We start from the raw sequence: 25,168 nt of genomic DNA on the forward strand, positions 1-25,168 counted from the left end.
AGGTGCTTGGAATCTTAATAGCTTTTTCAGCTGCATCCAAAGTGGGCTTCTCTTTGTAAATGCTGGAAGTGGCTGAGAATCAAAGCTGAAAAGGGTTTTGTTGCTCCCACCTTCTATGCCTAGCGTAGGATGACCGCACATTTTTAGAGTGTGCCCAATTTGCCCATTTGGTGGAGAGCTCCATCGACATAAAATTCCCAGCCATTGAGTTCCTAGTAATGTAGATGCTGGTTGAGACAATACTGCCCTGCTCTTTACAGATGGTAATTTTCCTCCTAAAAGTCTAATTGACTAAATTGTTGGTCAACCCATTAAGAGAATCTTTAAGCTAAACATACATACTTGGCTTTGAAAGATATTCAAGAGGTACCAATTTTATTTTTCTCGGTTAATATTCTTTGGGCAGTCTCAATATTGAGATTGCTGACCACTTTGAAATTTGATGATGAAAACAAGAGTTTAGTTTTTTGTTGTTGTTTTTTTTAATTATTATTATTATTTATTATTAGTTTCAGGTGTACAGAACAATGCACTAGTTATCCTTTATCCTTTTCACTCCTCACAAAGTAACAACCCCCTTCCCCCATCCACTGGTCTCCCACCCCCGATATATTTATCTATTACAATTCCATTGACTCCATTCCCACTCTCTACTCCACATCCCGTGACTATATGTATATATAATTATAGCTGACATATGATATTATTCAACATCAGCTTCAGAAATACAGTGCAGTGGTCAGGCCTCTACACCGTCTATGAAGTGGTCTCCCTAACAGGACATGAGTCCACCTGACCCCCTAAAAAATATTTACAACATTATTGATTACATTCCCCAGACTGCCTTTTCTATCCCTGAGGCCATATTGTAGAGTTCAGTTTTAGCCTGCCAACGCTCTTTCCCCTTAATTCTTAAATGACATTAAGCTTCTCAGTTCATTTAAACCTTTTTTTGCTTTTGTTTTTGGTTTTGGTTTTTTGTTTGTTTGTTTTTTGTTTTTTGTGTTTTTTTGCAGGCATATCATTATTTGAGTTTCCATAAACTGGTGATTTGCAGAGGGCCAGTGCTAGGCTGGTTACTCACCTAGGGAAATTTGATAGTTTAGGGATAGGGGTTGAAGAATCTGTATTTGTTCAGCTGGGTTTGGGAATCAGTGTATTAAATATCTTTCAAGCTGTATCTATGGTGAGTAAAATAATCTTTACCGGATACTGGTAGCTATTACTTTGCTGAAGGTTACCGTTGGCTAGGCACTGAATTCATCTCCAAATATTTCCCTAGTTAATCCTCATCATAGCGCTGCAAGGGTATTATTTTTAGGCCCATTTTATGAATGAGGAACTGAGGTTTCGAGGTGTGAAGTCATTTGCCCAAGGTCTTAAACTAGTATGTGACAAAGCTGGGATTTGAATATGGCTAACTCTGAGGACCACATGACACCTTTTATCCCTCTGCTACACTGCCTCCCATCTAGTTTGTTCCAGGACAATGTGGAAACCAGGGAAGGGCACAGGGAAGTGTGAGACCTGATTCTTGCCCTCAGGAAGTTCACTGTCTCATCAGAATGAAAGGAAGAACACTGACTCACTGGTGGACCAGGGCCTGTGGACCATAGAATTAAGTGAAAATTGTGAAATAGAAAATTAGAGGGATTCCAAGTGGGTTTTTTGTTTGCTTGTTTTGTTTGTTTTGTTCTTTTTGTTTTTGCTTTTCAATAGAAAACTGAATATCGCTGAGTTAGCAGATTAAAATTTTTTTTTCCTGTTGAACTACATGTTGTTTTGCTATCATTTAAACATAGTTTGAAACAGAAATATTGTACATGAGGTTCAAACATGAGAAAGATTTTATTGATGTCAGCATTATACTATCTCAAAAAGATGGAATTTGTGCATCAAATATTCTGTTTTATATATTCTGTTTCCTCGTTGATCTGACTGGGGCAGAAGTCACTTAACCTGTGCATAGTACCATGTTGAACAGACAGTTATTTTCTCTTTCCGGCACCAAGTGTAAATTCAAAAGGTAAAAGAAAATGGAAACTTAGAACCTCTTAGACACGTTAGCCTAACCCTCTAGTTCTAGCAGATATTTACGTTGCTAAGGAGATAAAAGCACAAAAGACACAGTCTTGGTTGGAGAATTGATTTAGGAAGTGCACAGGGCTGCAGCCAAATCACTAAACCTAAGGGAGGCATTCCCTGTTTCTAATAGAAGGCACCGTTTAATAGCCAAATTCTGCAGGCAAGGTCAGTTATGTGATTATGGCAAGGTGAGATATGTGATTATGAAGAGATTCCCCTGTAGAGTTCTCAGCTCTTTGTTCAGTTTTTGCAGGAAAAATCCTGTTTTATTCAAGGAAGGAAATTAGATTATTCAGGCTTCTTGTGCCCATCTCAGTATCTGGCTTTCCAGAAACCATATATGGTTCATTACCAAAATATTTGGTCAGGACATGATCCTCCAAGACTGCTAAGTGCCTTTATCCTCACCTCACCTCCACACCAGACACAGCATTTTTCATGATATATATATATATATATATATATATATATATATATATATTTTTTTTTAAGATTTTATTGGGGAATTGGGGGAGGGGAACAGACAAGTTGCTGTTGTTTTGTTCTTCAGTCTAGTTGTGGAGGATGTTGCTTCTCTGGCCCAAGTTGGCACCATCATTGTGCTCTTCGCAGGCGAGGCAGATCATCCGCCGGCCTCTGGATGGCCGCTCATGGCGGCTGCTGGCTGCTCACGCTGGCTGCTGGCTATACATGGTAGCCCATGGCAACCCACTGCAGCAGGGGACTGCAGCCTAAGCTGTTGCCATCAACTCTAGGCAGCCCAGCTCCAGGTCGAGCTGTTGTTCAGCATCTTAGCTGTAGAGGGCAGTGTCACTGGCCCTCATGTGGGATCCGAACCAGGGCTCTCTGGCATCCCAAGCCAGTTCTTAACCAACGTGCCACTCGGCTGGCCCTTTCATGCTATATTTTAATTCTGCATTTACTTGCCTGTGTCCCTACCATAGAGTGAGCTCCATGAAGTAAGAAATAGTCTTGATTTTCTTCACTGTTGCTTCCCAGCACCTAGTTAGCACTTACCTAGTTTGGAGGAAAGTAGATGCTCAATAAATATTTGTTGGATGGATGGATGGATCAACAAACAAACAAATGAACATCATAACATGAAACTCAAGGTGAAAGTAAGTTTTAAAAGAAACCTTTTCTGGCCATTTAGTTTACCAAAGTTTCTGTGGCTTTAGGGAGCTCACGGCACAATTTAACTTCATTTCTATTGTGTACAGGACTTAACCAAGACTTCATTTGTTTTGCAAGAATAAACTCCCAGGCTGTCTTGGAATTGCAGCTAGGAAAGCATCTTTCTTGGTTCTCTAGTTTCTCTTGAGTGGCAGGTGACTTTGAATTGGCAGGAGACAATTACAGGGTAATAGACTTTTACTACAAAATGGATTATAGAATGTGAAATGAAAGTGTGCGTGGGCCATACAAAGGGGATATTTAAAGAAGACAAAGACAGATGACACAGCAGGATGAGTAAGAAGGAAAAACTGCCAGGAGGCACTTTTGAGGGGAAAAGCATATAAGGAAGAGCAGCCAAGTGGAAACCAGAAGAAAAGAGTGAAGTTTGTTGATGCCATTGGAAATCTAAGGTGTCTGCAGCACCTGAAAGGAAATGAAATGAAACCTCTGTAGGGAGATAAGACCAATTTCTGAGCTAAGCATTTTTCAGCATGCTTCCTTTTTACCTTTATTCTGTCTTTGACAACTTGTTCTGAAGCCAGAAATAAACTAATTCTTTTGTTGCACTAAGCTTCCATTGAGTGGCATGTGGGGTAATGAGGGAATGCTAACTTTGGGTGCATTCGTTTGGTCTTCTTGAATATCAAGGTTTGAGCAACTTTAAAATTTCTCTTAGGACTTTGCACAGGCCCTAAGAAGATCCTGGAATAATTAGAGAGGTTTCCTTTTTGTCCTTAAGGAAAAAAAAAAAAAACACGAAAAACTAGAAGTCCCTGGATTTTGAAATTGCTGTTATTTTACCTCTTGGAAAAGTTACTACTGTGTAATTGATTATGACTGTTATTGGGTTATTTGCACTTTCCCTTATGTGCCATAATATTTCTAATACTCAGGGCTCCTCTCCAACTGGAACAATCTTTTCTAGCCCCTGATCCTTTGGGGTTCCCACTCCTCAATCTGGAGGATGTACTTTTTCTCAGTGCTGTCTTGGAACCCTCTCTTTACCTCTCTTGTACTACTTATCACATATTTAGTTTTGAATGCTTATTTAACATTTCCAACATATTCCCCAATTTATTTGTTTATTATTCTTGCAAACAACTTCTAGATTCTACTTCCTTCTTACTGAAATAAAGAATTTAGCACAAAAGGCTATGAGTTCATAACAGCTGTATTTTTAGTAGACAGAAAATGGAAACAACCAAATGCCTGAGGTGAATGGTTGAACAAAGTATGACATGTCTATATTATGGAATACTATACAGCCCTAAAAAGAACAGACCATTAATACACACAACAAATTGGGTGAGTCTCGAGGGCATTGTATGAGTTTGTTTATATAACATTCTTGAAATAACAAAAATCGTAGAGATGGAGAACAGATTAGCAGTTTTCAGGAGTTAGGTATGGTCGGGAGGAGGGGATTGGTTGTGGCTATTAAGGGGTAGCATGAGGGAGATCTTTGGTGATGACATAGCTTGTGCAGTGGTGGTTTCATCACATATATACATTTGATGAAATGACATGGCACTATACATACTTTGTAACAATGTCAAATGCCTGGTTTTGATATTATACCATGATTGCATATTGTAAGTTATAAATAAGGAGAGAAACTGCATGAAGGGTACATTGGAAATCTCTGGTCTTTCCATACTCTTTTGATTTCTTCTGTAAACGTTTCCCCTACCCTACCCAAGTTCTATTGTAGAAGGGTCCCAGCAGCTAGCTTGTCTGGGCTATTGGGGGAAGTGTTTCCAGCCCCTTCCCACAGGTGAGGGACTGTCCCAGGTTTTAGTAAAGTCTTCAGGCAAGAACTCAGATCTCCCTCTGGCCACAACTTTGGTTTTCAAATGAGCATTGAAACTGTAGCCCCCAGCCCAGGGGGCCTGTATTTACAGGGCCCTTCTGCGTTGGTTTCCACTTACTGTTCTCTTCCTTTTTGGTATCTGAAAACGTCCTTTTCTTTCAACTCAGCTATGCAGTATATTTTTTCTTGTGATATTTTATTCAGTACTCTGGGTGATTTTAGCCTGGTTGGGGTGGGGTGAGCGGAATGACTCATGGGTTGGGAGGCCATTTCTGTCAGTTTCTATTACTGCTCTGTCACACTGTTTATAATTGTGTACCTGTACTCCTCTCCTACTAGACTGTAAGTTCTTGAAACTTGCTAGAGACCAAGTCAAGCTTTTTTTTTAAACTTTTTTAATTTTTTTTTTTATTGGGGAATTGGGGGAGGGAACAGCACTGGGGAATTGGGGAAGGGGAACAGACAAGTTGCTGTCCTTTTGTTCTTCAGTCTAGTTGTGGAGGACGTTGCTTCACTAGCCCAAGTTGGCACCATCATTGCGCTCTTCCCAGGCGAGGCAGATCAGTCGCTGGCTTCTGGACGGCCGCTCACTGTGGCTGCTGGCCGCTCACGCTGGCTGCTGGCTACACACGGTAGCCCATGGCAACCCACTGCCACAGGGGCTGCAGCCTACGCTGTCGCCGGCGACTCATGGCAGCCCAGCTCCAGATTGAGCTGTTGTTCAGCATCTTAGCTGTGGACGGCAGTGTCAATGACCCTCATATGTGGAATCCGAACTGGGGCCCTCTGGCGTCCCAAGCAAGCTCTTAATCAACGCGCCACTTGGCCAGCCCATGTCAGGTTTTTTAATCCCAGTTCTTATACATAGAAAGTGCTCATACACATGTGTATTGAATGAATGAATGAATGAATGAATGAATGAATGAATGAATGAGTGAGTGAGTCTCTAGAGTTGCATGGAAGAGAGCCCAAGTATTACCATTTTTAAGTAAGATAATTTTCAAGTAAGATAATTTTCAAGTAAGATAATTTTCAAGACTATTTGTGTTCACTTTAAAGATGTGTGTCATTGTGATGCTTTGTGTAGCGTAATTCCTTTAACTACAAGAACCACATGTGATCTGAAATATTAATTTAACAGATTTTAAAAATATAATATTTCCAAAGGGAAAAAAAGGCATTTAAGTGTGACTCGAGATGTATTTCCTCTCCTCCCTTTGTGTTGCCCACCTTCTTTTTAGGTTTTAGAATTAGGGAGCCAAGCACTGTGGTGAGAAGAGCGTGGTCTCTGGTGGTGTTTCTGAGACTACATACTGCAGAGCTTAGACTTCACAGGGTCCTCTGGGGGTGAAGGGGGCTTATGCCTTAGAACAAGTGAATACTCCAACCCCCACCCCACTCCCCATTTGGGCCCAATTTGAGATACTGCCTCTGCCTTCAGATTACCTGGGTTTGACCACAATCCCCATCCCCACCCCAACAAGCTAAGTAGGCAAGTGCCTCAGTATATCTTTGCCTCAGGGTCTTCAGTCTGAAAATGGAGATAATAATGCTACCTACCTTATAGAATTGTTGAGATCTCTAAGATAAGCAGAGCCTCTCAGACATTGAGAAAACCTGGACACCTTTGTTGTTTTTGTTTTGGCAATTTTGTCTGTATAAGAAGATGACTAATACCACAAATTTGGGGTTACTTTAAATTTTTCTTCAACAAATTAATGGCTTTGCCCCATTTATAAGAAAGGCACTGGGGTAACCACTTGCTCCCTCCCACTTTGTGACCAGTGGGTTGGACACGGATTTCATGAGTATACTGGTCTGTGCCTGTATCACTGGATCAGGATACAGGATGTGTGCTTCTTGGAAGAGCTTCTGCATCCTATGAACGTTGGGTCTCTACCTGCCAACTGCTGAGATGAACCAGTAATACATTTGGAGAACACAGGCCTTTATCAATGAGTAGGATTCAAAGCTTTTTTTCCCCCTCCTTCCTTCCAAATAACACTCCCACTGTTCAGGCTTAAATACGAAAACCTTATGGTTTGCAAAATCAGTGCCAAAAAGTCAATCATCAGTGACTACTGCAAAGATAATAGCTCCTATTGATCAAATCGGGAGAAGAATGGTTTGCCCTCCTCCAGAGGTCAGGAAAGATAAGAGCTGTAGTTTTCTAAAACACGCTTGATTTGCCTCAATTGGATAAAATCACATCAAAACACTTAATGTTCTTTGAGAACTGGTGAACAATTCAGGAAAACCTCACACAGGAAAAGATTGGCTTGGATTAGGAAGGCATGTGAAATCGAGTCTTTCCAAAAGCCTGGCATACACGTTATTTCAAACCTAGACAGTGACAGACAGCTAACCGGAGGATATGTCCATGTGGAGGATGGCTCTGTCTGCCTTAGCAATGGACAAATGGGAAAGCACAAAAGGCCTGGAGTGTCCCTTCTATGCAGGGTGCCATGCAGGACCCTTTTGGTCTATTATTTTAATTTAATCCAGGACTACAGTCCGCGAGATGGCTTTACTGTCCCCATTTTACAGGACGTAACTTGCTCGTGATCACAAAATTAGTAAGTGGCAGAAATTAGTATATTTTAGGGCCAGCCGAGTGGTGCATTGGTTGGGGGCTGGCTTGGGACGCCAGCTCTGAGCAGCAGGGCTCCGGTTCGGATCCCACATGAGGGCCAGTGACACTGCCCTCTATAGCTGGGATGGTGAACAATGGCTCGACCTGGAGCTGGGCTGCTATGGGTCGCTGGCGACGGCGTGGGCTGCGGCCCCTGCTGCAGTAGGCTGCCGTGTGTGGCCAGCAGTCAGCGTGAGCGGCTGGCAGCCGATGTGAGCTGCCAAGAGCTGCCGTGAGCGGCTGTCCAGAGGCCGGCAGCTGGTCTGCCTCGCCCAGGAAGAGCGCAATGATAATACCAACATGGGCCAAAGAAGCCACATTCTCCACAACTGGACTGAGGAACAAGGGGACCACAACTTGTCTGTTCCCCTTCCCCTGATTCCCCAGCACTGTTCCCCTCACTCAATTCCCCAATAAAAATCTTAAAAAAAAAAAAAAAGAAATTAGTATACTTTCATCTAGGTGGGTATTTTCATGAAATATTCTACTGTCTCCTAGTTGGCACATTACTGATTTGCTGTTGCCACAATAATTTTACACAGAGAAAGGCTGCCAGCCTTGTATGAAATATCTCATCCTTTTGCCATGGTGAGGAGACTAGAAGAGGAGCTGAATCCATCCGTGGAGATCGTACAGGGTCAACACTGGTGGTCACGTCTCTCTTTAATGCTGCTGCTGACCCTGGAATCAATGGAGGTCAAGTTGAGATGTGCTCAGTTCTTCTTACTTAAAGTTCAACCTGCCTTTCTGAGAAGACAAAAAGCATATTAAACACCATTTTTTTTTTGCGGGGGGGTTGGGAGTTTACTAATATTAAACTTGTCACATAAAATAAGTACAAAATTTAATATTAGTAATTTTAATTTTAAAAAAGGGTGGACTCAGAAGATAATATTTTTCAGGGGGCATATTACTCATATTTGAAAATATTTACCTGTTTTTATTATCGTTTTTTTTTCTGAGAAGCTGAACATGTAGTTATCTGAAGGAATAGACCTTAAGGCCGAGAACAAAATTCCTTAGAATCATCACAATCCCTAATGAGCTTGTAAATTGAAATCGTCTCTGCTCTACCCCAGACCCCAGAGATAATCATTGTCCAGAGACATGTGAGGGACAGTTTCACTGTTACCAGTGTCAAGAATCATTTGTCTTCAGTCCCAAATTATATTCAATCAGCAATCCAAACTCAGGTTAGAAAAACCAAGTGACATACAACTAACTTTCTATAAAATTAATACCATAAAATGAAACCTGTATTGCAGGCAGTTTAACTGTGAGCAGCAGTAAGATGAAGCTATGAAAATATTGAATGTAAATGCTGTCCAGATCTGTCTTAATCCCCCCACTTCCCCACCCTTTGCTTCTGTACCTGAAACGCTGCCGTGGCTGCCGTGCTTCTATTCCCCAGCTCCCTGAAGTCTGCGTGTTGGAGTGCTTGATGAGCCTTTTTAGACGGCAAACCACAGTAGCCCATAATACTGCAAACAAGGGACTATTATTCAAAGAGCCAAAGTGGGTGGCAGCAGGATGGGGATCAGAGTTGGAGCTGTGGTTCAAGTCATATGCGGAGGGCTCCAACATGTAGACAGTTAGCTCTTCCAGGTGAAATCACCTGCATGAAATATCCAATCTAGGACAAGTGGCTGATAACAGAAGCAATGCCTTCTATGGTGGTTTTGTGTTAAGCATTTTTCTTTCTTGGGTACACTTTTCTTTTTGGTTTCCTATTTTGGAATTCTGTGTGCTTTCAGATCCCTGCCATCCAGACCATCTGACTTCATATTCCCTTAAAAGAACCTGTGCTTTTTTGGCTCAGGACGCAGGAGGTGACTGGGACCATTAGAGGTGGGGAGAGTCTGTGTGGTTTGTCTACTTTCTTTCCCACTTGCTTTCTTTCCCACCTGGACAGGGGAAGAGGCAAGCCAAGGAGGTATGCACAAACCAAACAACCCTTTTGTCTCTGCCGCGTGTGGCAGGTTGATCGAAGACCCAGTAGACAAACTACAAGTGGGTCTCTGCAAGGTCTCAGTGGGTAAACATCCTGTCCTTGGGCAAAGCTCACTGATGATGACGTGTGGCCTCTATGGCTGTGGCAGACAGTCCCCAGCAGTAAATAAGGAAATGTAGAAAGTATGCTTATCTAGGTGAAAAGGTGAAGCGAGAGAGAGGGAAGGTGAAACGACTCAGGTTTCACAGATGGGAATACTAGGCAGCATGGGCTGCTGGGAGTTATGCCGGTGACAGAGTCAGACAGACCTGAATTTGAATCCCAATTCTTCCACTTACTAAAGCTCACTTTGTATGCCCACTCAGATCCGTTTTCAGTGGCTACCTAAGGTACTGCGTTGAAGTACTCTAAAGCAGACCCCAAGTTTAATAGACCAAAGGGCCATGATTGATTAATGATTTCTGCACCAGATTGAAGGAAGGGTATTGACAGTATGGTGCCACATGTCTCATGACCTAGGCTCTGGGCTCTCTGAGATCCTTATGCTATCCTTTAGCATAGCACTAAAGTTTTGTCATACTGTGTGTGAGTGTGTGTGTGTGTGTGTGTGTGTGTGTGTGTCGCCTAAAGGGAGATTAGTGAAACCCTATTAAAATGTGCTAGTAGGGTGGTGTCATGGCTTAAATTTTCAAAAACAACTATATTATTGAGGAGTTTTAAAATCTTCATAGTATATTATACCCTTTAGATTATAGATTTGCATGTTTTCTTTAATTTATGGTAGTTTTAAAAATTATCTTGTAAGTTTAGTTACCACAAATGACTTTTCCTATCCAAAGCTTTCCTTTACCTCGACTTAAAGTTTCAATAGAAACTTGAATTTCAACGGGAAAATTAATTTCTCTATTAATAGAAATGCTATCAATTCACAAACACAAATGGAATCAGCAGCAGGAGCAACGTTGTTCTTATTTTTCATGGGAAGGCTATTGAATATTTCTGTCCAAGACTGGTGTTCTAACAACAAATGGAAGAGTTTATGTTTGATAATGTTTGGTCAGTTATGCATATTCGGTTTTGCGTTAATGAGATATTTGCATGTTAAGTTTCAAGCCCGTGTTTTAAAGTAAAAACTTTTCAGGTCTGGCCCACAGATTATTCATCTGGATAGCCTCTATGGTGCAGGCACCTCTGCCTGGCAAGTAGAGCAGCCATTCCAGTTTAATAAGCAATGGAATGGCAGTGGTCTCTCTCCTAGGCAGGGCCTTTGGAAATCTCCTGTAATGCTTCTAACAGCCCATAAGTTACTGTGGCTAATATTGCCCTTGTCTTTTCCCCCTCCCCTTTTTTCTTTTCAGAAACAGAGTTGTCAGTCACTGCTGAGTTAGTGCCTACCTCATCATGGAACATTTCAAGTGAGCTCGACAAAGGTACACAGTGGGGACACTCTGGGGATGTGGAGGAGGGGAGGCATGAAACTCCATTTTGAATCCTGGCATGGCCTGCTGTGAAATCCACTGCTTTTTAGATCACTAAAAGGCAGTGGGGGCCAAAGTAAATTCCCAGCTCACTTTGTGATCATTTAACATTTAATGACTTGGAATTCTATTATTTCTGGAGAGGTTCTCTCTCTCTCTCTCTCTCTCTCTCTCTCTCTCTCTCTCTCTCTTTCTCTTTCTCTCTCTCTTTCTCTCCTTTCCCTTTTTCCTCTAAAATGTTCCACATGGTAAAAATGCTTCAAGATGTGAAATAGGGTTGTTTCTGACCTTCCTGACACTGCCTCTAGTGGATCTTATTTAGGGGATTTGATTCTGCCTGAGCCCGGATTGATCAGAGCTGTTTGCTGGGTGACCTTTTACAGTGAGTATTTGATGTGCTTCAGGGTTCAGGGCAGAGTATTTGGAATGTTTGTAATTACCTGTGCATACAGATGGTGGCTTCCTCAGTGCACGTGGGGAGCAGGTTTCGGCTATGAGGTTGTTGTTGTATTAATTAAGCTCTGCCATATGCTAAGCACTGGATACTCTGTAGAGATCCTATGTCTTGGAATGGTAAATCAGGACAGTCAAAGCCCCTGCAATTGGCTCATCCTACCTTACCAGCCTTGTTTCTCTTTAGTCCCTTTATGCCCCTTTATGTATTTCCAGCCAAATTTGTGTTTCTTTTTATATATCCTGTGCTTTTCTGCCTCTCTGCTTTTGTCTAAGCTTTTCTTTCCACCTGCATTGTCCTTCCTTGCTTGCCAATACGCATTCTCTCGCTATACAGGGTGGCAAATTATTTTTCCTTCAAGTCCAAACAGAAAGTCTGTATTGTATTAGCCACAGTCTTACCTGATCCCTCAGCAGGAAGTAGCCTGTCCTTCTTTGGAAGTTCTATAGCCCTTTTCTATGTTACATCATGGTGATTTACATACCTGTCTATCTCACCCGTAAACCTGGAAATTCCTTATATGTAGGATATCTATCTTGTTCCTTTTCTGTTTTTCCGTCTCCATCGCAAAATCTAGCACAGATTCCTGGTCATAGAAATGCTCAATAAATATGTGTGAAATGATGAGTCATACCATATTTAGGGCCATATAGATTGTTGGGCCATGTCCAGGTGTATGTGTACAAATACATTCAACAAACTTATTGAATTTCTACTTTACTACAGGCATGGTACTAGGTTCTGGATTGTAGTGATAAAAGGAGCTCAAAAGTCATTGTCAAAAATTGCATTTTATGATCAGCTCTCTTTTGTCTGTTCATATATTCACTGGGAGTTGTGTTTCCTCTCTGAGGAGAGAGAACTTTATAAAACAGTAATAGGCAAAGTTATTTTGTTGCCTATACTTTTTAGGTATTTTAGAGTGGTGAGATGAGGTGAGATGTCTTTCCACCCTAAGTCAAAGGACACTTAGGATCACTTATTGTCAAATTTGATCTGGACATTTTTTTTTCTAATTAAGGATTAAAACAGGGACTGCATGTGATTCTTCTACATCTCCAGCACCAAGCACAATGCCTAGGAGGCAGTAGGTTCTCAACAAATATTTATGGACTTTTTTTGTTTTGTTTTTTTAATGAAAAAGAGGAAATAAAGCACACTAAATGTTAACTCAGTGCCTACTCTGTGCTAAGCACTGTGCCAGGGGCTCTCAAGAATGTGAACTTAATAGGCCAGCTCCTTACGACACCAACAGAAAAAATTACCTTATTGCATACTATATGTTACTATATGTTATTAATCAGGTTCCAGTTATGGCTGTAAAAGATAACAGTATATGGTAAAAAAGACAGTGGAGCCAATATTCAACAACCTAGTTTGCCAGACTTCAAATTTCTACCAGATCAGCACTGTAATTAGCAGTGGCTGCCCTTAAAGAAAGAAGTAGTGTCAATAGTAATGAACCTACTGGCCAAAGGGCTGGATGGACTGAGGCAGGCCTCAGACTTTTTTGTTTGTTCAGCATGATCTTACAGAGAGCATGGATGGCTCTCCAGGGATTTTTGGTGTCTTTTTCCTCTAGAAGACAATTAATGTATAGTTTTTAATTGCCATTTAGAATAAAAGAGAAGGCTGATTAATTCACTTATTCGTTCATTGATCAACTCTTTATTGCTTCCTATTGTGGTCTGGGCTCTGTCTGAAGAATTAGGATAGAAAGATGAATCAGACAAAAGTCTCTGTCCTCCATGAACTCAGAACAAAGAGGGAAAGACTGGTATCTAAAGGCATAATCATAGCCTTTCGGGCAATTTGATAGATTGGATTGTCAAGGGACATTCCCCCCAGTCACAGAGAGAAATAGACAGTGCAAAAAATATCCATTGCCAGGCTGATATGGAAAACGGAGAAATCCCCAAGTGCCAGAAATGAAAACTAAGCTCAATAACAGAGCAATGACCAGTGAGAAGGGATTAAACAAAAGGCCCTATGAAAATATGGGAAGTACGTATGGTTCTGAGGGGCTGGAGTTTCAGTACCCTATGGGGATGAAAGCTGGGTCCGTAGCACATAGATTCCCTGATTAGCTGTCAGTGAGGAATGACTGGCCCAAGCATGAAATAAAGAATATTCTGATGAGAATCTGGTATGGAAGTCTATTAGCCACCTTGGGCCATTGGGACCAAGCATGAGAAATCAAAGCCTCAACCTGCACTATGTGTGGTATGGGGTTGGGGTTCTTCTCGTGTCATGTACAAGCCACAGACCAAGAAGATAATGTAAAAAGTTGATCTGGAATTAATTAAACTATGAGACATTGACAGGGGACAGCCTAAAAACTAGGTCATAAAAATGTCTCAACACCCCAGTGCAATGTGGGTCTGCTACGAAAAACACAAATTCTAAATTCAAAATCACCAAACAACAACATCAAACTCCTGCTGATGTTAAGTTTACTTTTAAGTATGCAAGAGAGGGAAAAAAGCCACCATTAGTGAGAGTCAGCAGACAAAATACATGGAGAAGTTCATATCTTAGAAACTAAAGACAATAGACCAGTTTGAGAGAGTGGATATGTTTAAAATGTTTCATGATGAAAGAGGGAACAGAAGCCATAGGGCAAATACAGGACAACATGACAAACAAAAATGTGGACATTTTAAAAGAGCTAAATAGAAATTCTAGAATTGACAAGTAGAGTTATAGAAATTAAAAATTCATCAAGTGGCGGCACAAAGCTAAAGAGAGAAACGGTGAACTGGACGATAGATTTGAAATAAGATGGTGGTTAAGACAATGGACCCTGGAGCCCAATGAGACTAAGTTTGAATCCTGACTCTACTATCTGCATGCTGTGTGACTTTGGCCAAGCCACTCAACCTACCTGTGCTTTGGTCTTTTCATTTGTAAGGTGAGATGACAAAAGTAACTATTTCATATGGTTATTGTGAAAATTGATCTAGTTAGCAAATCTGATAAACTAATTGGAGAATAAGAAGTAACAGCTGTTTTTGATGAATATGGCTATTTCAGATTGATAGTAAAAAAAAAAATCGTAGGTACTTTGGCAAGCTCATAAGGAAAGCATCTTTTAGGCTTGGAACAGAAATTTCAGATCCTGTTATATCTATCAGCCCATGTCAGCAGCTGCCCACTCTGGCCTTCTGCACATGACTGTTCAGCCACACACGTGTCATACTTCTCAGCTTTGTAAACAAGGTTTTCCATGATCTTACCCCTGCTGTCTCTGCTCACCTCCCCTTTACACCCCATACTTTGCACTCCATTGTTTCAACAACCTGCCCCTATTTCCCCAAATATATCTTTAGGGATAGGCCTTTGTTCATGCAGTTTCTTCTGACTGGATTATCTTTAACCCCTTTCTACAACTGGCTAACTCCTTCTTTACTTAAGCATTGCCTTAAACATTCCCTCACCTCCTTCCCCACACCCCTTCCCCACACAGTTCTCCTAATGGGCATAGTGCTAATAAGATAGAATATTTCTGCTTCGTTGGACCTTGCTTTCTTGAGGGAGAAACAGACAATTAGTGATTTTTTCCATCAGCTCCTTTGACCATACAATCAACAGTGCCCCAAAATATTTCATATGTGGGGTGCCTTATCACCCCATGTCTATCTTGATCAGAATTCTTACCAAACTATTGAAATGATCTATTTTGTGGCTGCCTCTTTAAAGGGGTTCTCTTATCTATTGGCATGGTCTTATCACATAATGCCTGGTGTGTAGTAGAAAACGTGATGTTAAATCAGATGGGTTCAAATACCATGTATGCCAGTTCATAGCTACAGTATGTAAATACCTACTAAATGCAATGCACTTGCTAAGCATGTTGCATGCATCATTTGAATTCACACCACCTTGTGCGGTAGAACAGATAGGCAACTAAGGCTCAGGAGAGTTAAAGCGCTTGGCTGTGGGGCATAGCTGGTGAGTGGCCGTGCCAGGATTCCTACCAAGGCCTCCAGACCAAGTCCAGAGAGGCACATCCAGCATGCCAACTGAATATACGGTGTCCCTTGCATTTATACCCCCTCCTCCTATGGGGCAATTGCCCTCACGTAAAGAGGCCGTAAAAATAGAATCCATCACGTGGTATTCGTTAATGCCTTTCTTTTCACATGGCTACTCTGTTCTACCCATCAATCCTACTCTGGCTCCCCAGCCTCACTCAGGTCCTGGTTTTCTGTTAACTGAGTACAGTCAGTGGCATTACACAGTTACCTTTCCAACAGGAAATGAAATTTAAAAGAGACAAGACCACCCGGGAAGAGCCGTTGAAAGCTACTATTGATGGGGCATGGAGGTAATTTCTGAAACAAATGCTTCAGAACCAAGTGCCTCCTAAAGTAAATCGATCTACAGGGGCCCAACCTCAGCTTCCCCATGGGGGTTTTGGGGTGGGGTGTGATGAGGGCCTCTTTCCCCTTCTTCCATTTTCAGTCACATGAGGCCTCAGAGGTTCTCTATAGAAAGCCAAATGTTTCTTTTGGAGAAAGGACTGGAAATTGTACCCCTAGGTAGCCGAAAGGGAGGGAGTCTACCACTTAAAAAAATACTGAGGCCTGCTTCCAACTGCAAATAGTTCTCTGTGCTGACAGACTCGATTTGGGGGTATTTTTGTCCTGGCTTGCTTTTTTAAATGGAGAGCTACTTTCTCTACCAGCTTGCAGTTTTACCCATAGTACGGAAGTGTGCAGCATGGTTCTCATGAGCATGAGCTCTGGAGTTACTGTGACCATGAGCTTTCTTTTGCTCACCTGTGGAGGCATTGGTATCTGTCACCTAAGATTGTTTTTCTGACCAAGGAACACATCTGTGGGTTGCACTTGTGTTGGGCCATAGGCAGCTGCTTGCATAGTCACAATAGACAAGTGCATGCTGGCCTTAGACCCTTAGCCCACGTCTTCCCTGAGAACTTCATGGTCAAGGGCTGTGATCAGGTTCTCCAGTTCAGGGGTGGTTGCTTCCTGTTGTCCCCCTTCTCTGTTACTTGATTTGCTCACTGCACATAAAGACTGTTTCAATGGCATTGACTGGCCTATAGCGTGGAGCTTGGTTCACAGCTAGACCCAATGGGGTAGCTGAGTCCTTTCCTTGTGCTCTTAATTACGTGTATTTGGAGCAGTGCTAGTGGGGGAAGGGGGAAGGTAGGGATGGACTGGAGCAGGAGCCTTGGTACTTGGCAAGCTAAAGAACAGTCCTCCTGGGATGGGGTCTCTGAGAGCTCATCCACCTTTTGTTTCATTTTTAAAACTGGTAGCTGGTTGCGGGAATTTCTGGTAGAATTGTTGGGGTAGCCATGTGGTGTTTCAGACAGCCCCAATTCAGCCAGTTTGGGCCTTAAGCCATATTTTAAAAATATTGATAGCATTGTTTCCTAACATTGTCCTGCCATATCAACAACAAAAGCACCTGGAGCCTCTATAATCTCATATGGAAAATGGGAGATGTGACACTGACTCTGAAGCGTTGCATAAGGGTTGAATATAATCTGAAGTGCTATCACAGTCTCTGCTCAGATAGGTGCTCACTCAAGGTAGCTCCCTCGCCCCACCCCTTCTCATTCCCAGGGGGAGGGTCGTGTGATCTGGGGGAAGAGCACTTGACAAGGAACCTAGATTCTACTCCCAGCCTGGTTCCACCACCAGGTCAGTGACCTGTCAGTTAACCTCTGGGCCTCAGTGTTCTCCTCTGTAAAAAGGAAGGTTTCAATCCTTGTTCTGGCTGCTTCACCCATTACGAGGCTCCAATGCTTTGTGGTCCAGTATGGTCACCACGAGCTACCTGAGTCTGTTGAGCACTTGAAATGTGGCTAGTCCGAAATGATATTAGTGTAAGTGTAAAACACAAACTGGATTTCAAAGGCTTATATGAGAAAAAGGATTTAAAATATCTTAATAATTTTATGTTGATTACATGTTGAAATAATTTTTCATATCCTGAATTAAGTGAAATATATTATTAAAATTCACTTTGCCTGATCCTTTTTAATGTGGCTACTAAACGATTAAAAATTGTACATGTCACTCACATCATATTTCTATTCAAAGGTGCTGCTCTAATGAAGTAACACCTGGAACGTCAGGTAAATTCTCTAACCTGTGTTTCCTCCTGGCAGCATGAGGAAAAGTTTTCATAACCATCCCAGCTTTAAAATTCTAGGAACTACATTTTATGAAAAGAAATTTTTCTAAAACTGATTTTGTGAGTGTGCCTAATACTTAAAAATATGTAAAGCACTTTATGTGTAACGGATTTTCATTACTGATTATAATCAGATCATTAACTCTTAGAGAATGGCAATATTTTGAGTTATCTTCCTTCTGTGGATAAAAATTTTATAGGTGAGAAATCCAAAGCACAAAGGGATTATACTTTGATAATGGTTACATAGGGCAGCAGTGGAACCACAGGACAAGTCAGGAAATCCCAGGCCCTAATGAGCCAGCAGCATTGCCTATGTCTCTTGAACTTCACCTTGCACACCAGCTTCCTTTAGGTTCCTCCAGCAGGCCAAGCTCTTTCCTGGTCAAGGGCATTTTGATATGCTGTTCTTTCTACCCAGAAGCCTCTTTCTCTTGCTTTTACCCTCCTTCAGGTCTTGACACAATTGTCATCTCCTCAGATAAGCTTTTTCTGACCATCCAGAGTTAGTTTCCTTCTCCTTTATAGCAATTAAAAAAAACAAAAAACAAAAAAACTGGTCTAGGCCTGGAAGTAGTGAGAACACCACCTTCTTGATAGGAAAGCAGGGCAGCTTCTGGCCAGCTCTGCTATGTCTGCTTTATCCATCAATAACTAACAACAAGCTCTTGGTGCCTTTGCCTAGAACCCATCATAAGAAAGCATGTGGCATGGAAATCAGTTCCCTTTAACCAAGCGGCTCTCTTCAGGACTCTTGTTAATCCTCTTCACTTGACAAGCCTCTTCACTTTAGGAAAAGGAACCTCCCAAGATGAGGGCTATGGAATTGTTTCACAAAAGAGAAGGAAAGGGATCCTTTAGAGTCCATCTTGATTCTTCAAAGCCTGCTCAAAGAGAAGGAGTTAGCCATGGGGCACCACCTTCGGAACAGTGGTCTTTCCAGCCAGTCCTTTCTGCTCAGTTCTAACCTTGGCACCAGCTCCTCACATCAGTCCTCCCGCCCCCTCCCCTATGTGCTGCTGTCAGTGGGGCATTCAGCTTAGAGGCGTGAGGCCCTAGGGTGTTCTGCAAATGGCCGATTTGGCCATGTGAGGAGCCCAGAGCTTCCTCCTCCCAGCGACCACTGCCTGGTCTAGACAGAGGAACAATCAAGCGGGCTTGGAAATGTTTGTGCGCCTGTTTTTACCATTTAGAATTGGGACAGAGATTTATCTACCTCCTCTCATGGGTCTTCGATGCCTTATTCCCTTGGTGCCGTTTTCGGTAACTCCTGGCAAAACCAAGGCAAAATCGTAGATTCATAAATAATCAGGAAGCAGCAGAGAAAAAGTTACTTGATTTTCCCAGGCCGTCTTTTTCCTTGCCTGCATGTCTTTTAGTTCAGATTTAAACCTACCTATTGAGGGAACCTCCCGGTGCATCCGTTCCGCAGATGGTTTTGAAGGCGGCTCAGGGTGCTTCTAGAAATTTCTGGACTTGGGTCTTACAGGGAGGCCTTTGTAGTCCTGGGCCTATGGCTTTAGTCAACTCTTGCACAAAACCCCCAGGGACTTTTGTACTTAGAGGCCTCTTGGCTAAGGGAAGAAGAACCCATACCAAGTTCTGTGCTGTCAGGCTCCTCCTGCCTTACCCCCACTGCTCCTTTCCCTCCACTCTGCTCACTGTGCTATAGAACCAAACTGCTTCTTGTTCCCTCCCCAAACTTTTGTCATCCTTAAAGACTTGGTTCAGAACTCACCCCTTTGCAGAAACCTCGCCTGCCCCCACCTTCCCCCATAGGTAGCAATGCCTTCCTCTGGGAGAAAGTGAATAAGTGGTTGTGCCTCACCACACTGCTGTGCGATGCTCTCATGTGTGGTCTTCCTCTCCCTCTCCTTCTTCCCCAGGCATGAAATATTCGTTCAGCATCTTCTAACCTTTGAGCAAAGCCCTCATGGAGTTCCCACCCTAGGGAGAGTGTCAGCCAGGAAGAGCAGTGTGGACAGTTCTTTGAGAGCAGCAAGATCAGCTTGCCAGGCTGTGTACTTCCTGAGATCAGCTATTATGTCTTATTTCTGTGTATCCCTGTAGTTCCAACTCGAGCACAGGTGTTTGAATAAATAATAAGTGAGTGGTGAAAATCAGAGTTGAAAGTTACTTTAGAGTAGTTGTCCTCAAAACTTTGGTGGGTATTGGAATTGCCTGGAGAGACCCAGGCTCATTGAAGCAGACCAGCCCCTAAGCCTTTGTATTTTTAGCAGTTTCCCAGGTGATTCTGGGAAAGTCTGAGAACCACTGATAGAGTAGTAGTTCTTAACCTCAGCTGTGATTGGAATCACCTAGGGAGTTTTAAAAATGACTAATGCCTGGGTTTGTTCCCTACCCCCATTCTGATTTCATTGTTCTACATAGTCTGTGATTTGAGGGGCTTAGAAGGTGCTCAGGAGATTCTAATGGGCAACAAAGCTTGAGAACCATTGTTTTAGAGTTCTTCTAGGCTAATCTGCCATGTAGTCAGCTCACTCAATAATATTCTAACAAGTGATTTATGCAGGTACAGATGCCTGGAACTTTCTCCATTTGTCCTTAATTTTCTGAGGTAATATAGAAAATAACTGGGCTTTGAGTGAGAAGTTCTTGATTTATATTTAAGATCAGTGGCTAACTCAGGTACTTGAAAATTGAGCTTTAGTTTTTTTCATTTGTTGTTGTTGCTGTTGTTTGTTTGTTTGTTTGTTTATCTGTAAAATGGGGGAGAAAACCAGTCTACTGAATATAATGACATATGTATGAGGACTGGCTCAGTCCTGATTAAATAAATACAGACACAGATAGATTGATGTTGCTACTGATATTGACATACTTTTTTAAATGTCTAAATGGGTTGGCTTAACTCCATCACCTTTTCTATACAGCCATGGGGAATAATACCTCCCTGCCTTATGATATAATACCAGCTAATTAATAGCTACCATATATTGAGAGTTTTTTATGTGCCATGAACCATGTTAAGTGATTTACATGTATTGTCACACTTAATCCTCATAATAATTATGAGAGATAGTATGTCCATTTTACAGGTAAAAAGAAATAAAATGAGCCTGAGGGAAATGTAGTGAGCTGAACGATAGCCCCCCAAAAGATATGTCCACATCCTAATCCCTGAACCTATGAACTTTATGTTATTTGGAAAAGGGATGTTTGCAGATGTAGTTAAATTAAGGATCTTGAGATAAGATTATCGTGATTATCCAGATGAGCCCTAAATGCCTTCAGGTATCCTTGTAAGATAGTGGCAGAGGGAGATTTCATACAGACCTACAGAGGAGAAAGTGATGTGAAGATGGAGACAGGGATTGGAGTGATTGCAGCTATCAGCCCAGGAATTCTGGGGGAAACTAGAACAGACAAGGAATGCTTCTTCTCCTAGCATCCCCACAGGGAGCATAGTCTTGCCTGATTTCAGACTTTTACCCTCCAGAATTGTGAGAGAATACATTTCTGTTGTTTTAAGGCACCGAGTTTATAGTAATTTTTTACAACAATATGAGGAAACTAATAAGAGCAATTTCAACAGTTTGTCTGCAGTCACAAAGCAATGAAGCCAGAATGCAAACCCATGTCCTTGACCAAATATATTATATTGCCTCCAAACTGAATTGAAATTTGTAATAAAATGCCTTAAATTCATTTACTCAATAAGTATTTATTGAGTACCTACTGTGGGCAAGGCCTATACTGGGGTCTGAAGATACAACGATGAACAATACAGAAATGGACCTACCTGCAGATACTCTACAATTTAGTTGAAGGGAGAGACTTTAACAATTAATTTCACATACATATACTAAAAATCATTTAATTGCAGAAGTGATAGGCGCTTTAAAGAAGTATGAAAACATATCTGTATGAAAACAAACGGTTACTCTGAAACAGAAGAGGCTCACTTCCTCCCTGACTAGTCCCAGCAATTAGCCATCTGAGGTAAAGGTTGGCCCTTATTTTCTCTGGCCTGTTTCCTGGGAGCTTACACACCTATAACTCTGTTTAGCCCTCCTGAGCTTATTTGGGATAAGGACCCACAATAGGAGGAAGGCAGTAAGGCCTTCAGCAGGCAGTGAGCTCTGCAACCCATTACAGGCATCATTTTGAGGCAGTGGAGTGTGGGGAAACTGCTTTTAGGCAAGGTTGGAAATTTTTGCATTCCTGTGCCAGGCAAGATTTCCTGAAGGGCCATGAGACGCTCACTAATCATCTCTTTAGTTCCAAGTGATATTACTTCAGGGCAGTTCCTGTCAAGACCCCATGCTTAAATATCTCTTTGCCTGGGTTTATTCCATCAAATGCTTCATTGGCTTTAAGAAATGCTCTGAGCTTTAGCCGGTCCAATAGCTTAGGAAGTTCAACTCACCACATGTCTCAGAGGGCTCCTAGCTCTGCCCCCAAGTGTTGCAACTAAGGCGAACTTATTTTCTGTCCATTTTCAGCAAATGGTTCCATTGTTTGGCGGGCCTTAAGTCAGACCTGACCAACTCCAGCCATTCAAATAAGGTTGTGTCGAATTCACATTGATTTGCTAGGATTTCCTATCCATGGCCTGTGCTTGTCTTCTGAACTCAGAAATCTCTGTTCTCCTAGAGACCCTTCCGAGGTCTCTAATTTCAATCCTTTCTCCAATACTTATATTTACTCAATCATCCAACAGGTATTTATTGAATGCTAGCTGTGTGCCAGGTACAGTCCTGAAGATACAGCGGTGAAAACAAAATGGCTCTCTCATAAATCTCAGTTTCTGGTGGAGTTAGCAAATCCCTGTATGGGAAGTGGTATTACAGCAAATACTTCCTGAATGTTTGCTCTGTCCCAGGTGCTGTACTAGACACTTTACTCACAATACCATCTCATGTAATGTGCCATAAAAACCCTGGGAGGTAAGTACTATTACGTCCATTTTATAGACAGGAAAACAAACTTAGAGTGGTAAAGTGACTCAATTCCTAAATGGCAGAGCCAGTATTCAAATCTAGGTTTTTCCGATGACACAGTCCATATTTTCAAGGACTACCTAATTCTAAAATAATAATCCATGTTTATAGGGAGGAAAGAAAGAATGGGTTTATAAGGTTTTTAGCTTATAGAAGATCCTCTCCGGAAGAGGACATTCTTTTTTTTTTTTTAAAGATTTTATTGGGGAATTAGGGAAGGGGAACAGCCAAATTGTTGTCACTCAATCTTAACGTAGTTGTGGAGGGTGCAGCAAGCTCAGCCCCCAAGTCCAGTTGCGCCACTCAGCTCAAAGTGCTATGTTCAATTAGTTGTGGGTGGGCGTAGCCCACCATCCCATGCGGGAGTTGAACCAGCAGCCTCGTTGTTAAGAGCGCATGCTCTATCCACTGAGCCATCCAGGCAGCAGTTCAGTTCAAGGTGCCGAGTTCAGTCTTTAGTTGTGGGCAGGCATAGCCCACCATCTAGAACAGGCAACCTTGTTGTTAGGAGCACGTGCTCTCACCAGCTGAGCCATCCTGCCACCTGTTGGCAGCTCAGCGGCAGCTCAGCTCAGGCGCAGCTCACTGGCCCATGTGGGAATCGAACCGGCAACGCTGTTGCTCAGGGCTTGCACTCTTGAGCAAGCTCTTAACCAACTGAGCCACTCGGCCGGCCCTGAAAAAGGGCATTCTTAATTACCCTTAGATGGTGTTTTTCCTCTAATTTCCACATTTTCTTCAATAAATATCCTATACTATTATAGTCAGATAAAATACATATGAATTGAAACAGGTATTCAGACAAATTCATGTACATGCATGTTCATTATACCACTATCCACAATAGCCAGAAGGTAGAACCAGCCCAAATGTCCATTACTGGATAAACAGGCAGACGAATTGTCATATAGACTTATAATGGAATATTATTCAGCCATAAAAAGGAATGGAGTAGTGATACATGCTACAACGTGGATAAACCTCAAAAATGTTATGCTGAGTGTAGGAAGCCAGGTACAAAAGTCACATGTTCCGTTCATGTAAAAAATATCCAGAATAGTTAAATGCATAGAGACAGAAAGTGGATTGGTGGTTGCCAGGGGCTGGGGTGAGGATTACTTGGTGAGTATGGGGGTTCCTTTTGGGGTGATGGACATGTTTTGGAACTAGATCGAAGTGGTGGTTGTGCAACATTGTGAATGTACTTAATGCCACTGAATTATTCACTTTGAAATGGTTTCTTTCATCTTATGTGAATTTTGCCTAAATAAAAATAAGAAAACTCAAAATACAATAGGCACATTGGTAAGTTTTTATCATGCTATTCTTCTGTACTGCTAGTGCTGTGAGGTCTACAAAATGGATTTGACATCTCTGTGCTGGAACTGTATTTACTTAATGCTCTAGCCCCTAACCCAAGTAAGCGCCCTGGCATGGCCACTAACTAATAAAGTCACCTTGGACAAATCATGTAATCTGTCTGAACTTCAGTGCTCTCAGCTGTCACACAAGAGGGATAATGTCCACTGAGGTCATTATCATGGTCTAATATGATAATGTTGTGCTCTGTAAACTGTATAGGGACTTGCATATGTTTTTCTAGTTTATTTTTACATCAGGAGCCACTAGCTGATCAGAAATCATCTCCAGCTGTTTACCAGGCATGTGTGTAAGTTTAAGTGGTGAAATCTTGGTAATGTGGGTGTTTGGAGACCACGCTTTGTGTTGTTGTTGATATTATTGTTTTTTATTGGTGGGTGTTTTGTTTTTGTTTCTTCACTTTCTGGTAAAGTTTATTCAGGTGAATAGGAATGTTTGGGCCGGAGGCAGGGACAGGGAAAGGTGAGGAAATGGAAAACTTTTAATAGTATAAGCACATTGAAGATAAGGGCTCAGAGAAAGCCTTTTTGCTAGTGATTGGCATCCCTCTGCCTACAATTCCCAGTGGGAATCAGGCTGATCATGACTGTCTAATGGGCCTGGATTACAAGTAAGCCCTGGGCAGACCTTGAGATGCTGGCCTTGAAATTTGTGCCACTTTGGTGCTGAGGAACAGAAGCATCCTGAATTGAGTCAGTCGTCCACTGTAGCCCATTCTTCCTAATAAACCTAGGCAGTGCCTTCTCAGTTCTCAGAAGCCCTCATCCTGCCAAGAGAGAGATTTGGGAGAGGCCTGGGGAAATCTTAAAAGACCACTTCACAATCCAGCTAAATGGGTTCGGTCCCTTTTCTTAGGGTCAGTTGAAGCAGCCTCATTTACTCTTGTTTTGGAAAAACTAAGGTCTCCAGGAGACTTCTGTTAGGAAGATGGGTCTCAGTAGCTCTTTTGAAGGAGGGTGGGCCTGAGGTGGGGGTCTCCTGTGCATTTTATTGTCCTTTTCCTTAAATCGTTTTCTTCCTTTAAAATCAACTAAATTCAAAAATACAGAAGCTAGAGCCGGCCGAGTGGC

General features: G+C 42.0%; 1 protein-coding gene across 3 annotated transcripts in view; it reads left to right on the plus strand.

Moving 5' to 3' along the window:
• ROR1 (receptor tyrosine kinase like orphan receptor 1) overlaps window positions 1-25,168 on the plus strand; it is a 393,156-nt gene that overhangs the window by 218,352 nt on the left and 149,636 nt on the right. For all 3 annotated transcript variants that reach the window (XM_019628204.1, XM_019628205.1, XM_019628206.1), the window contains exon 2: window positions 11,013-11,084. In XM_019628204.1, the coding sequence (XP_019483749.1) occupies window positions 11,013-11,084 (72 nt within the window). The remainder of the gene's footprint in view (window positions 1-11,012; window positions 11,085-25,168) is intronic.

This window comes from Hipposideros armiger, unplaced genomic scaffold (assembly GCF_001890085.2).
Source record: "Hipposideros armiger isolate ML-2016 unplaced genomic scaffold, ASM189008v1 scaffold_755, whole genome shotgun sequence".
In the NCBI taxonomy this organism is placed as follows: domain Eukaryota; kingdom Metazoa; phylum Chordata; class Mammalia; order Chiroptera; family Hipposideridae; genus Hipposideros; species Hipposideros armiger.